Source organism: Alnus glutinosa, chromosome 3 (genome assembly GCF_958979055.1).
Source record: "Alnus glutinosa chromosome 3, dhAlnGlut1.1, whole genome shotgun sequence".
Taxonomy (NCBI): Eukaryota; Viridiplantae; Streptophyta; class Magnoliopsida; order Fagales; family Betulaceae; genus Alnus; species Alnus glutinosa.
Genome location: NC_084888.1, coordinates 5964126 through 5976401, shown reverse-complemented (window position 1 = coordinate 5976401; position 12276 = coordinate 5964126). Strand labels below are relative to the sequence as shown.

General features: G+C 37.6%; 2 protein-coding genes and 1 long non-coding RNA gene across 3 annotated transcripts; 2 read left to right on the top strand and 1 right to left on the bottom strand.

Annotated features, from left to right (window-relative positions):
- Positions 1-55: 55 nt before the first annotated feature.
- Positions 56-4228, top strand: LOC133862320 (uncharacterized). Its single transcript, XR_009899199.1, has 4 exons — positions 56-971; positions 3322-3377; positions 3530-3690; positions 3780-4228. It is a non-coding gene; the product is annotated as an uncharacterized LOC133862320 (long non-coding RNA).
- LOC133862319 (tropinone reductase homolog At5g06060-like) lies at positions 2761-4305 on the bottom strand. Its single transcript, XM_062298100.1, has 5 exons — positions 4173-4305; positions 3864-4071; positions 3509-3725; positions 3290-3396; positions 2761-3111 (listed from the first exon to the last, which is right to left on the bottom strand). Exons 1-5 carry the CDS (start codon positions 4259-4261, stop codon positions 2926-2928), a joined length of 807 nt encoding a protein of 268 aa, XP_062154084.1. The 5' UTR covers positions 4262-4305; the 3' UTR covers positions 2761-2925.
- A 3848-nt stretch (positions 4306-8153) lies between these two features.
- LOC133862696 (uncharacterized) lies at positions 8154-9522 on the top strand. The gene is made up of 2 exons (XM_062298545.1): positions 8154-8474; positions 8579-9522. The coding sequence occupies exons 1-2, from the start codon at positions 8160-8162 to the stop codon at positions 8579-8581; spliced, it is 318 nt and encodes a 105-aa protein (XP_062154529.1). The 5' UTR covers positions 8154-8159; the 3' UTR covers positions 8582-9522.
- Positions 9523-12276: the final 2754 nt, after the last annotated feature.

The following is a 12276-nucleotide window of genomic DNA, read 5'->3' as shown; positions in this document are numbered from 1 at the left end:
GGCTACTAATTAAATAGATTAATTATCATTAGGCCCATATCATGGCACGCTAGGCTATTAGAGGGGGCCGAAAAAAGTACTTTAGAAGTGGTCGATCGGCCCCCTCAACTTCTTTATTTTTTAAGGGTAATTTAAAGATTTTTCAAGTTAAAAATGCAAGTTACGTCCGCAAGTTTCTGTACATTTTAACATCAAAGAGTAATGGAGGTAGCCATGAAAGCTTGCATATTCTGAGGGGAAGCCTGATAATTCTGATCAAACCTACGCCAACAGTTTGAAGCAGATTTGGCAAACATGCTTAGAGTGACCTCTAGAATTGAGAATTGTTGCTAAAAGAATTAGGAGCTGGGTGTCCTCCACGAGGACCACGACCACGGCCCTGCCTCTGGAAAAATTATTTGGATGAGGTTTTGAGCGCTGTTGAGTGTTGGATCAAAATTTGCCGTGGGAAGAGCATGGTCCGAAGATGTAGCTTGTTGTTCTAAGCATAATTCATGGGTTGAGAGAGATACCCATATAGATCATCTAAGGAGATGGAGTCCAACCTGGTAGTAACCGACGTGACTAGAGAATCACAGTCAGACGGTAGTGCAGCCAAAATATAAGAGGTGACTTCCGAATCTCCAATGGGTTGGCCTGCCAATAGCAACAAGTGTGTCAGCAAGAGACTTTGCTTTTTGAAAATAATCCTGAACAGAGACACAGAGAGAAAAGGAAGCATCACAGCTTTCCAAGAAAAGTAGTTATATTTGGTTAATAGCAGTTGAAGTTGCCGGGTGGTATTGACTGGAGAAACAGTTGATCGAGATACGGGGATATTGGGACAGAAGAGTTTGTAGACTCTGGAGTAGCATGATAATGGTGCAGGGAAGGTGTTTGAAGAAAGGACACAAAGACAAAACAGAGGAGAAAAAATTGACGTTTAGTCGTTATAGCCCTGGATTGAATCCCATAAATGCTGTGGGCGTTCTGTAAGTGATTATCTCATCTTATCTACAATACTTGAATTCAAACTACTGTCATTTGAATCTTGGGCTTCGGATGACTTCAGTTTCAGTCTTGTTGTGTCACCTTGCCTGTTTATGATTCCATCAGTTGAGCAAATAACTAAAAATTAAGTTCTCAAGCAACTTTAAAGCTCTTCAAAAAAGGGTATAGTTACCTTGTTGCCTAGGAAACATACGTTGGTTGCCTTAGTTTCCCTTTCTTTCCTCTTATTCTGTCTTTTTTTTTTTTTTTTTCCTTTTTAATTTCTCTGGAGTATAACTGGAACTCTCTTCCGAGTCAAACTAGGCTCAAACCATTCAAATAAACTTACTAAAACCACAACTCTATTACCATTTACCAAAACTCTAATCTTACAAAGTCCTGATTAGCTAAAACTCACTACATTAAACTACAGCTAAAGATATCACATCTATAATGCTTATCTAGAAGTAACCATCTTTATCAACAATGAGATAATCCAGGGCTTAATCGTACATCCAGAATAAAAGTAACAATCTTTATCAACAATTTTGGACGATAAGATGGAGACCAACTTCCTTTTTGGCATTTCCAAATCCTGATCGCATAGAAATACATAGTAGTTTCACAGAGTACATACTTTACCAAAATCTTATCAAAAAAAAAAAAAAGTACATACTTTACCAAAATAAATAGCAATTGTTCACAGCTTCCCACATTAGTCTTCAACATTAAGATCTCTTTTGGCATATGAAATTCGGTTTAGGATTAAATAATATGAACCCCTGGTATGTGACCTTGTCAGGTAAATTTGAGTGTTTTCGGATGGTTTTCCAATCATAGTGAGAAAATATTTTTCTTACCAAACAATGGAAAATTAATTATCTTCCCCATCAGCCAAAAACATTTCTTTTAGAAACCATTTTACATCGAAACAAACGCAACCTTAGTTACTGCCTGCAAAGATAATCAAGATGATTGAGCTTTATAGAATGTTAGTTGGCATGCATGTAATCCAAGTGAAGTATTGTGGTGTGGCTCTCCCACCTCATGGGTTGGGAGAGGAGATTTGTTAGGTCGGTTTACGGAGTTGAATACCATAATACACGCAAACACATATATACATACGTACATATGTATGTATATATGTGTATAATTATTAATTTTGAGTCTTGGTGAGCCGTATGTTTATTTACATGAGTAACCAAGAGTGAGGAAAAAAAAAAGGATTTCCTCCTATGAGAAAGCTTGAGGAAGGAGAGATGGATTTCCTCTAGAATTTAAGTGGAGCACAAAAATCATGAAGAATTTGAGAGATTAGGATTAGCATTTCCACCATGGTATCGAATTTCTTTGGACACGGTAACTTCATTGAGTTCGTAGCTAGTTTTTCGTCAGAAAATTGCATTGAAAATTCCAAAAAGGTAATTCATTTTCTTGTCTACATTTTTAGTATAAATCTCAACTTTTAGGTAAAACTTGATTAGAAGGCATTATAACCAAATTTATTATAGTGGTCTAGTTCGTAGTAGAGTTCTCCCATGATTTTTTTTTTTTTTTCCCTTTCAAGTTCAAAAGGTTTTTCTCATAAATTCTAATGTTTTTACGCACAGTTGATTTATTTTATGGTAATTATGATTGTATTCTTAGCTTTGAATTTTTTTATGAAATATATTTTTGGGACTACTTAAAATTGTTTATTTTATTTTTTATAATTTCACATAAAATTAGGTTTGTCATGATCCAGCAATGTGATACATGAAAGGAAAAAGTTTATTTCAGTCTTTCAAGACAAAAGGAATCACAAATTTTTATTATAAATATCAAGCACCAAAGTACAAATAGTTTCTATGCCAAATCTATCAAATAGAAAAGCAACCCGCAACCACTCCTGTCGGTGGAACAACAATATAGAAGCAAGCTAGCTTCAGTACTTTATTATATGATGTTTCTCTATCTTCAGTTTTTCGAATTTGTAGGCAATCCATTCACAGTCATCCCTCCATCTATATAGATTGTCTGTCCGGTTATGTAAGAGGCTGTAGGTAGGCATAGAAATGCTACCAAAGATGACATCTCATCTGGTTCCGCGAGTCGTCGAAGAGGAGTCTGTGAATATATAGCTTCCAAATCTTTGCTTTTAAGCTGCAATAGTAATAAACAAGTGATGTCAGGGAGATTTATTTGTTATGATTGCATAAATTATCATCAAAAGAGCATGAAAAATATATATATGCACTGCATGCAGAATGGTTAAATATTCATGAAAGATGCATGATCATTCCAACAAGACAGAAAGACAAGCATCGTAAAAGAACATTACATCATCAATTAAAGTTGTTCTTGTTGCCCCAGGTGCAACGGAATTGGTCCTGATATTGTCTTTTGCCCACTCGCATGCCAAACTTCTAGTAAGTTGGTCCATTGCTCCTGCATATATATATAAAACAAGACATGAATTTACACACAATTTAAATTAATTAACAACGAATATATATATAAGCTGTCAATGAAAATATATAAGATTGCATGAGTAAATTACCTTTAGTGGCTTCATAAACAGATCCGCAACCTATAGACCGCAGTCCAGAAACAGAAGAAAGGAGAACAATACTTCCTGCTCCTGATGCTTTCAGAAGAGGGTGTGCAAGTTGGCTCATGTGGTAAGCAGATTCGAAGTTGGTACTCATGACCAATGAGAAATCTTCAGCTGTTATCTCCAAGGTTGGTTTCTTAACGTTGGTTCCCACATTGTTTATCTAAAACCAGCCCGTACAAAAGCTTAATAACAGCCTTTTTGATATAACGTGCAGAATCTTAACGAGAAGCTAAAAAAGAGAAGCACAACACTTTTTTCTTACTTAATGAGTTATTAGCGAAAAAAGCCAAAGACTTACAAGGATATTCAGTTTGCCATTAAATTGATGAGAAACTGTGTTCATAAGCTCATTTCTTTGGGCTCGAGAAGAAAGGTCACAGACTGAACCAGTGACTCGGAAGCCTTTTATCTCCCACTCGCGCAAGCACTTATTAATATCAGCTTCATTTCGAGAGCATGTGTGCACAGCCGCCCCAAACCTTGCCAATTCCTCCACAATAGCATACCTATATATATATATATACAAACACCCCTCCGCTTGTCTCAAAACAAAAAACAGCAAAAATAAAAGCTTGTAAAAGAGAAATTAAACAGAGAGAAAACGAACCCGATTCCTTTGGTTCCACCAGTAACAAGAGCTGTCTTCCCCTGAAGAGACCATCTGCCAACTTCGCCACGATAATCTATCTGAGCCATATCACTACGTACAATGACTATCACTAATTTTCGTAGCTTTTCAAACAAGTTATATGATTTGTATTAGCTCGATCGCATGCAGTCCCTAGTGCTCGGTGTAGCTATTTATAGTTTGGCGGGGCCATATATCTCAACGAAAATCCTTTTTAATTTGTTTTTTGACTTTTAAGGATTGTTCTAGAAATTAAATGCGTACTTCATTTTGACACTTCAAATCGAGTAGTCAACAAACATTTTAACGCTTCACATCGAATAGTCAACAAATGAATAGTCTTTTATTCAGCGTCATTTTAGGAACATGGTTGATTTTTCGGGTAGCAAGTCAATACCCTCAAACCAGTTTTTTCTATCTCGATCGGGCGCAGAAGTTGCGAAGACGATTCCTTTCGGCTTTCACCCGCCCTTTTTTCACACACGGAAAAATGCGGTCAGTATTCAGGGGGTACAAATATTTTTACCGTAACACTAATTTAAATAGGACACTTGTCATAATTTTATTGGCTTGTTCCACTATCGGAATTTATTAATTCAGTAGATAGAATTTGACAGTAAAGAGTAAATTTTTTTTGACATGCCTCAACGAATCTCTAAATTTATTTTGATACCACATTAAGCTAATTGTAAATCAAGTAAACCACATGAATTGATTCTGTATTTTTTCCTTTCACAGATGATGATGTACAATTTTAGAAAATTAGAAAGAGATATGATATATTGTCATTATAAGACATAACTTCTAACCATTTTTATATGCATAATAACTTTTACGTTTATTTTATTTTCTTTTTTTATTTTTGTAAAAAAACTTAATGTTAGCTAGAAGATCACTTTACCACATAAATAAGATGATCAAAAATTGTGTCTTTAAGGTGTCAAAACATCGTGTCTTAAAAACAGAGAAAAAGAAAAGAAGAAGTCCAATTTGGTTACGTCGGGTAGGTGTGGATTAAGAACATGTGGATACTATATATTATCTGGTTGACCGTTCGTACAAGCGGCACGTACGTAATCTCCCACCAGATTTTTGTATCACGCGTGGCAGTAGTAATTGATAGAAGTTGAGAGTCTATTTTCTAGAAAGAACAGGTTGACGCTTCGTTTCTACTACTGTATACACATCAAGAAGACAAGGATCCTCTCCATTTTTCCTCTCCAGTTAGTATATTTTAGGGGTAAAAATGTACATTCACATTTTTATGGATCCAAATGCCAAGTTTTAGTCCATTCTGTTGAACAGTTATATATGTACCCTCCAAGAAAAACTATGGGCATAAGAACATTTCTAGAAGTTCAGAAAATTAAAAGAAAATTGGAAATCATGATATGGATCCAATTTTTGAAGGTGGAAGTCTTTTGAATGAAAATTTGTCTCTTTTTATGATCAAATTCAGTGATAAGAAAAGTATGGATGTAGTTTTGGGCGAAATCTGGTATATTGCAAACAAGACAAGTATCCTTAGAAGATAGCAGCCAAGTTTGAAACTTCTTAAACTCTCTATGCCTGAAATATTGGTATTGTTTGGCAATTGCATGTACAGAAAAGAGTAGTGGGTTATTAATTTTGAAATTAGTAAATAATGATGATGTGATATAAAGTAAGGATAACTTCACAAAAGGGTATCGAACTATACCGCGTTTTTACAGAAGGGTACTGAATTATCATTCCTCTCGAACCCGGAGTTTTAACTATCAAAATGAATCCCAGAAGGGCATTCCGTCTGTTCTCGGCGTTAAAACGCAACGGAAGTCGATTCACGTGACTTCCACGTGACTTTTTTAATGGGCTTGGTCTTCTTTGCCCTTGACTTCAACGGATACAATTTCGAACTTAAAATTCCGCCATCGTATCATATTTTCCTATTTTCCCCCAAATTGCTTTGTAAGTATCCGGAAACCCTAGAGCTCCCAATCTGTACTCGTGCGCTAAGAACCCTAACCGTGCTGTTACATTGTGGCTTATTTCGACAGTATACACAAGAATCAAGCATCAAAGGCTGATTTTGACTAAAGGTAATGAACTTTTTTGCTCTTTTTTTCAGTGTAAATGAATATTTATTTAACCATATTTGTTTATTTGCAGATTACTTGTTTTATTTCCGAAATGCTGGGCGTTATTTGGGGTTTAGGGACACTTTTCCCGTTGTTTAGGGTTTAGGTTGTTACGGGACCATGTGTTTGGTCATCGGCAATATCTGGGTCTTATTGAAGTTGCTGAGATGGTGTATTTTATATATTCTTTAGTTTGTGGTCCTATTTTGTTTGGGTTTGTGGTCCCATTTGTTCCAGTCATTATCTTGTTTCAGGTTTGTTGTTCCCTTTTCCTCTTTTTTTTTTGGTTTGTGGTCCCATTTCGGGTTTGTTGCTTAGGGTTGCAGAAAAGTTCAATTTTTTTAACACTATTTGTTGTGGTTAGTAGGTCTTGATGTGTTTGCCATTATGGGGTGACTTTTGTTTTGGTTTGCTGGCTGATGCCTTTATTATGCATGATGTATGCAGAATTGCTTTACTCTGCTTGTGGACCCAATACCTTTACCTTTTTTTTGTTTTTGTCTGCTCACTAGAACGTGTCATTGTTTTGTCAACTTGTCTATTTGTAGGACACGTAATGTATCCAGAATTGCTAATGTTTGAGGTGCACCATGGTAGCCAATTTAATAGGGAGCATAGGGTCACATATATTGGTGAGGACATATCACATTACCCTGACCCATATGATAGAGATGAGTTGTCATTTATTGAGATAGAAAGGGTAGTTAGGACTTATGGGTATGGTCCTGGTGACCTAATTTACTATAATCTACCTACCAAAAGTCTGGATGAAGGGCTACGACTTATTTCTTCTAACCATGATGTCATTCAAATGGTGGAGCACCATAGGGAGCATAGAATTGTAGAGTTATATTTAGTTGCCTTTGGTGTAGTAGATGTATATGTAGAAGTAGAAGTACATGGAGAAAAGGGTATTGTTGATGAGGATGAGGAAGAAGAATATGAGAGAGTGTCTGTAAACAGAAGTGACCCATTCTAGGATCAGGTTCTAACTGATGACTCTGATGCTTATGATTTAGATGCAGAGGTGGGATTAGAATATGATGATGTTGGAGTAGATGAAGGGTTTGGACTACAACCAGAAGATGTTGTGGATCAGGAGGTTGGAGTAGAAGCAACAGTTGGTGAAGCAGAAGAGGGTGAAGGTGAGGGTGAGGGTGAGGGTGAAGGTGAAGGTACGGGTGGGGGTCAGGGTGGGGGCCAGGGTGAGGGTGAGGGTTATTCAGATATTTTCGGTAGTGATGGACTGATCTCACCTATTGCTAGTGATGAAGAAGGTGCGGCTGAGGCTGAGTCTTCAAGACGACCCTGTGTCACCAAGAGGGTTCCATTTAGTAAAGATGATTTGAAAGATTCGATTTTGCAGCGAGGTAACACTTTTCGGGATGTGTATGAGTTTAAAAAAGCCATTAAGCAGGCCTCTGTATTGAAAGGGAAGGACTTGACTTACGAAAAGAATTCCAGGACTAAATGCATTGCAGTGTGTGCAGACAAGAATTGTAAGTACAGAGTTTATGGGAGGCAGTTGAAAGATGAGTCCACGTTCATGCTAATTTCAATTAGGCCTAGACATACATGCCCTAGGAGGTACAAGAATCACTTGATCACTTCGAATTGGGTTGCCGAGGAGTGCATGGACTGTTTTAGGGATCAGCCGAACATGCTTATAGATGCCTTGAAGAAAAAGGTGAAGAAGAAGTGGAATGTTGAAATCCACGATAGTTCCTTATATAGGGCTAGGAAGAAGGCACAACAGACCATTTATGGAAAGTTGGGTGAGCAATACTATTGATTATGGGACTACTGTGCAGCAATTAGAAGCACAGATGTTGGGAGTTGTGTTATTCTAATGGTTGAGAGACCTATGCCCGAAGTGCCTTGTAGATTCCAGAAGATTTACATGTCATTGGCAGCCATGAAAAATGGATTCAGAGATGGGTGTAGGCCTATCATAGGCCTTGATGTATGTTTCTTAAAGGGAGTTTACAAGGGACAGTTAATGGCAGCTATTGGAAGGGATACCAATGATAACATGTATCCAATTGCTATAGCTGTAGTAGAGGCAGAGACTAAGGACAGCTTGACATGGTTTCTCGAGGCCTTATTAGCAGATCTTGGCCCTAGGGGTCCACATGGGTGGACTTTCATTTCAGATAGACAAAAGGTAAATATTAAATATATCTTTTTTTTATGATTTACATGTCTTGTATGTGATTTGGTATGTTAAATCTAATGAATTTGATAGAGATATTGTTTTCATGTGTGCAGTGATTGGTACCAAGCCTACATGAGGTGTGTCCTCATGCTGAACATCGAACATGTGTGCGGCACTTATATGCCAATTTCAAAGATGATGGTCATAGGGGGGTGTTATTGAAGGACCTGTTGTGGAGAGCTGCTTCATCTTACACACAGACTGGATTTTATGCTGCAATTGAGGAGCTCAAGGGACTAAACCCTAAAGCACATGAGTACCTAGAAAAGGTTGACCCTATAACCTGGTGTAGAGGATGGTTCAACACAAGCACAAAGTATGACCTTCTGCACAACAACTTGGCTGAGTGCTTCAATAGCTGGATCCTTAAGTTTCGGGATAAGACCATTTTGACAATGTTGGAAGGAATCAGGGGCAACTTAATGAGAAGGTACCAAAGGAAGAGAGATGCTATAAGGGCCATGGAGGGGAATGTGGGGCCAAAAATTAAAGAGAAGTTGGAGATAGAGGAAGATGAAGCCAGCCATTGTACACCAAGTTTTGCTAGTGATGGTTTATTTGAGGTTGATTGCAAGGGCAGGAACTATGTGGTCAATTTGTATCAGAGAACATGTGGGTGTAGAAAATGGGATGTCTCTGGCATCCCATGTTGTCATGCCATCTCGGCAATATGGCATGGTGGAGGTAACCCAGATGATTATTTTAGTCATTATTTTGAAAAGGAGATGTACTTAAAGGCATATGCACCCATCATTTACCCTGTACCAAGTGAGGAGCAATGGGTTAGGACAAATCAACCGAAGATTGAACCACCTAAGTCAAGAGCAACTATAGGTAGACCTAAAAAAGTTAGAAATAGAGGTGCTGATGAGACATCAAATCCATACTCAGTTAGAAAGGGTGGCAAGAAGAACCAATGTGGGATGTGCAAGAAATATGGTCACAATACAAGAACATGCACTGTTAGGATGAGACATGTTGAAAGACAACAACGTAGGAGAACTTCCTACAGAGAACATGCTGCAGATACTGACTGCAATCTTGACAGGGTAATGTTTCTTCTTTGTGATTGTTTAGCATACATTTAGTACCTAAAGGCATATGTTTCTTTATACTGTGAGTTTAATATGTTTGTGTTGTTTTGTGATGGTTTCTGACATTTGATGTATTCTTTTTAGTTGGGTGAATCCTCCAGTGCACCATCTGTGGGCCATTCCAGTGCACCAACATCTAGTGGCCCATCATCTACTGCCCCATCTACTGACAATCCTACTGTACCAACAAGGGGTCGGGGTCGAAAGAGGGTAAGAGCAAGAGGAGAGGGTACAAGCACTACATCTACTGCACCAAGTAGGGGTGAGAAGAACACTAAAGGAACGGGTGCAAGCACAAGATATACTAAGAAGAAGGCCAGTACCAGTTTGGCAACTAAAAGCAGAGTTGGTGGAAGATTGAGAGCACATCCTACACAAACTAACCCAAACACTCGAGGAAAGGTGATGCTTGACCTCACTGGGAACCCTTCTGGACCACCCAAGGTTCCAGGGAGGTGGACCTGCATGCTCATGGGGTCCTCCCAGGGTTGCAGGTGGCATAATTTTCAGACTAACTCCCCCTGACTTTGACATAAACAAGACAAAAGCAACAAGTTCTGACATTCCTCCACCTGTAGGCAAAAAGGATAAAGGAGAGAAGAAGATTTGGCAAGTCTGATGTGTATTTTTGGATATGTGTTGTACATTTTGGAAGGGCATGGACAACATGGTTATGATGTATATTTTCAGTTTGTGTTGTGTATTTTGGAAGGACATGGACAGCATGGTTTTCAAGATGTATTAACTTAACTCATGATATTTAACAGCATGGTTATGATTTGTAACTTATATTATTTAACTTATGGTACTATTTTTTGGAAGGGTTTAATTTGTAATTTCAGTAGCTACATTTGATGTGTTTTGATGTTATTTGAGTAATGGAAGGTTAAGGAATTGTTATGCATTGGTTTGTTTTTGATGTCATTTGACTTTTGTGTAATGATTGGAGGAATTTGTTTGGTTTGTGATTGGATGAGTTTAGCTTTTCTATTCAGGTTTTTTATACCAACAGGTTTACAGAAACACATATATAAACTATTTTGAAACCAAGTGGTTTATGATGGCATTTTGGTATTGTCTGTTATTGCCTTAATCTGTTGGTACTAATTTTGGACCAAAAACAATAATTGGTAACAAATGGTACCAACAAGTTTACAGAGACATACCAAATTGGTCATTTACAAGTTCTTTGGAACCAACACAGCATTACAGAATATCACCCAATGATAACATGTACCATTTTGAAACCAAATTGTTTATGATGCTATTTCTGGTATTGTCTGTTATTGGCATTATTTCCTTAATTTGTTGGTACCAAATGTTGTTTATAACTCTGTGAACTTCTTGTTAACAAATAGACCAATTGAATGACCAATAACATTCATCCAATTTTGGTACCAATTTTGAACCCAAAACGACAATTGGTAACAAATTGTAGTAACAAGTTTACAAAGACATACCATATTGGTCATTTACAAGTTCTTTGGAACCAACATAGCAATTGATATCACCCATGAACAACAATATTTCAAAGATAACAACTACAATACACTTATCAAGGGAAATTCATAATCCGGCTAACAATTACAAACCAGTTACCACCCTTGGACACAATCCGACCAACACTCAAAACATTACAAGGCTTTACATCATTACAAAAAAGTTTCATGCCAACATCATCCTCGATGCATTGCACTGGCTGTGAGATTGAGGATATACAAGCAACAACACAAATATCACCCATGAACAAACAAAGGCAAATTTGTACTTCCTCTCTACTGACCGAAGCTTCATCTTCTGTCTCTCTAGTTTCAACTTGTATTTCTCAATTTCTTCCCTGCATTTATCAGCTTCATTCTTATTTCTCTCAGCTTCAGACTTATATTTATCTGCTTCATCCGAGACCTGGGTTCCACTCAATTCCCGTTCAAGCTTCAAACTCTAGTGCCACTTTCTCAACCTCGACACAACTCTTAGACCATATACACACATTTCAGGATCATGTCATAAAAAATAATCACATTTCACAGCTTCTTGCTGCATAATCGGAAAATCCCATCAATCAACACTTGTGGAACCCTTAGGAAAAAAAACTTGGGAAAACAGAGATGAAACCCTAAAGGGGAAAAAAAAAAAAATTGAAAACAAAGATGGAACCCTAAGGGGAAAAAAAATTAGGGGAAGAAATTATTTACCTTGTAATTTACACAAGAATAAAACCTTCTACCAAAATTTTTCATGGTGAAGGATGTCCACGAACATGCTTTCAATCCACATTTACACAGTGGACCCGTAGAGGTTGCCGAGCTCGATTCACTGTCGGACATAAGTTATGATCGCTTCCACGTGAAGAATGTAAGAAATTAACTCATGCAAAAAAACCTACCTTTCACGCGTTGATGGAGGTAGGCTGAAGCTGAGAGTGTATGTATGAGCTGAGAGTGTATCAATGTATATGAGATAAGTGCTTTGTGAAGGAGGTTTCAGACTTGATGTATCCGTTGAAGTCAGGGGCAAAGAAGACCAAACCCATTAAAAAAGTCACGTGGAAGTCACGTGAATCGACTTCCGTTGCGTTTTAACGCCGAGAACAGATGGAATGCCCTTCTGGAATTCATTTTGATAGTTAAAACCCCGGGTTCGAGAGGAATGATAAT

Excerpts from the sequence above, each read along its gene's own strand:
- LOC133862696 (XM_062298545.1), top strand. The coding sequence starts at position 8,160 with ATGGTTGAGAGACCTATGCCCGAAGTGCCTTGTAGATTCCAGAAGATT.
- LOC133862319 (XM_062298100.1), bottom strand. The coding sequence starts at position 4,261 with ATGGCTCAGATAGATTATCGTGGCGAAGTTGGCAGATGGTCTCTTCAG. Across the intron at positions 3,726-3,863 it reads ATGGCAAACTGAATATCCTT|ATAAACAATGTGGGAACCAA; the intron begins GTAAGTCTTTGG and ends GGCTGGTTTTAG. Across the intron at positions 3,397-3,508 it reads TGTTTATGAAGCCACTAAAG|GAGCAATGGACCAACTTACT; the intron begins GTAATTTACTCA and ends ATATATATGCAG.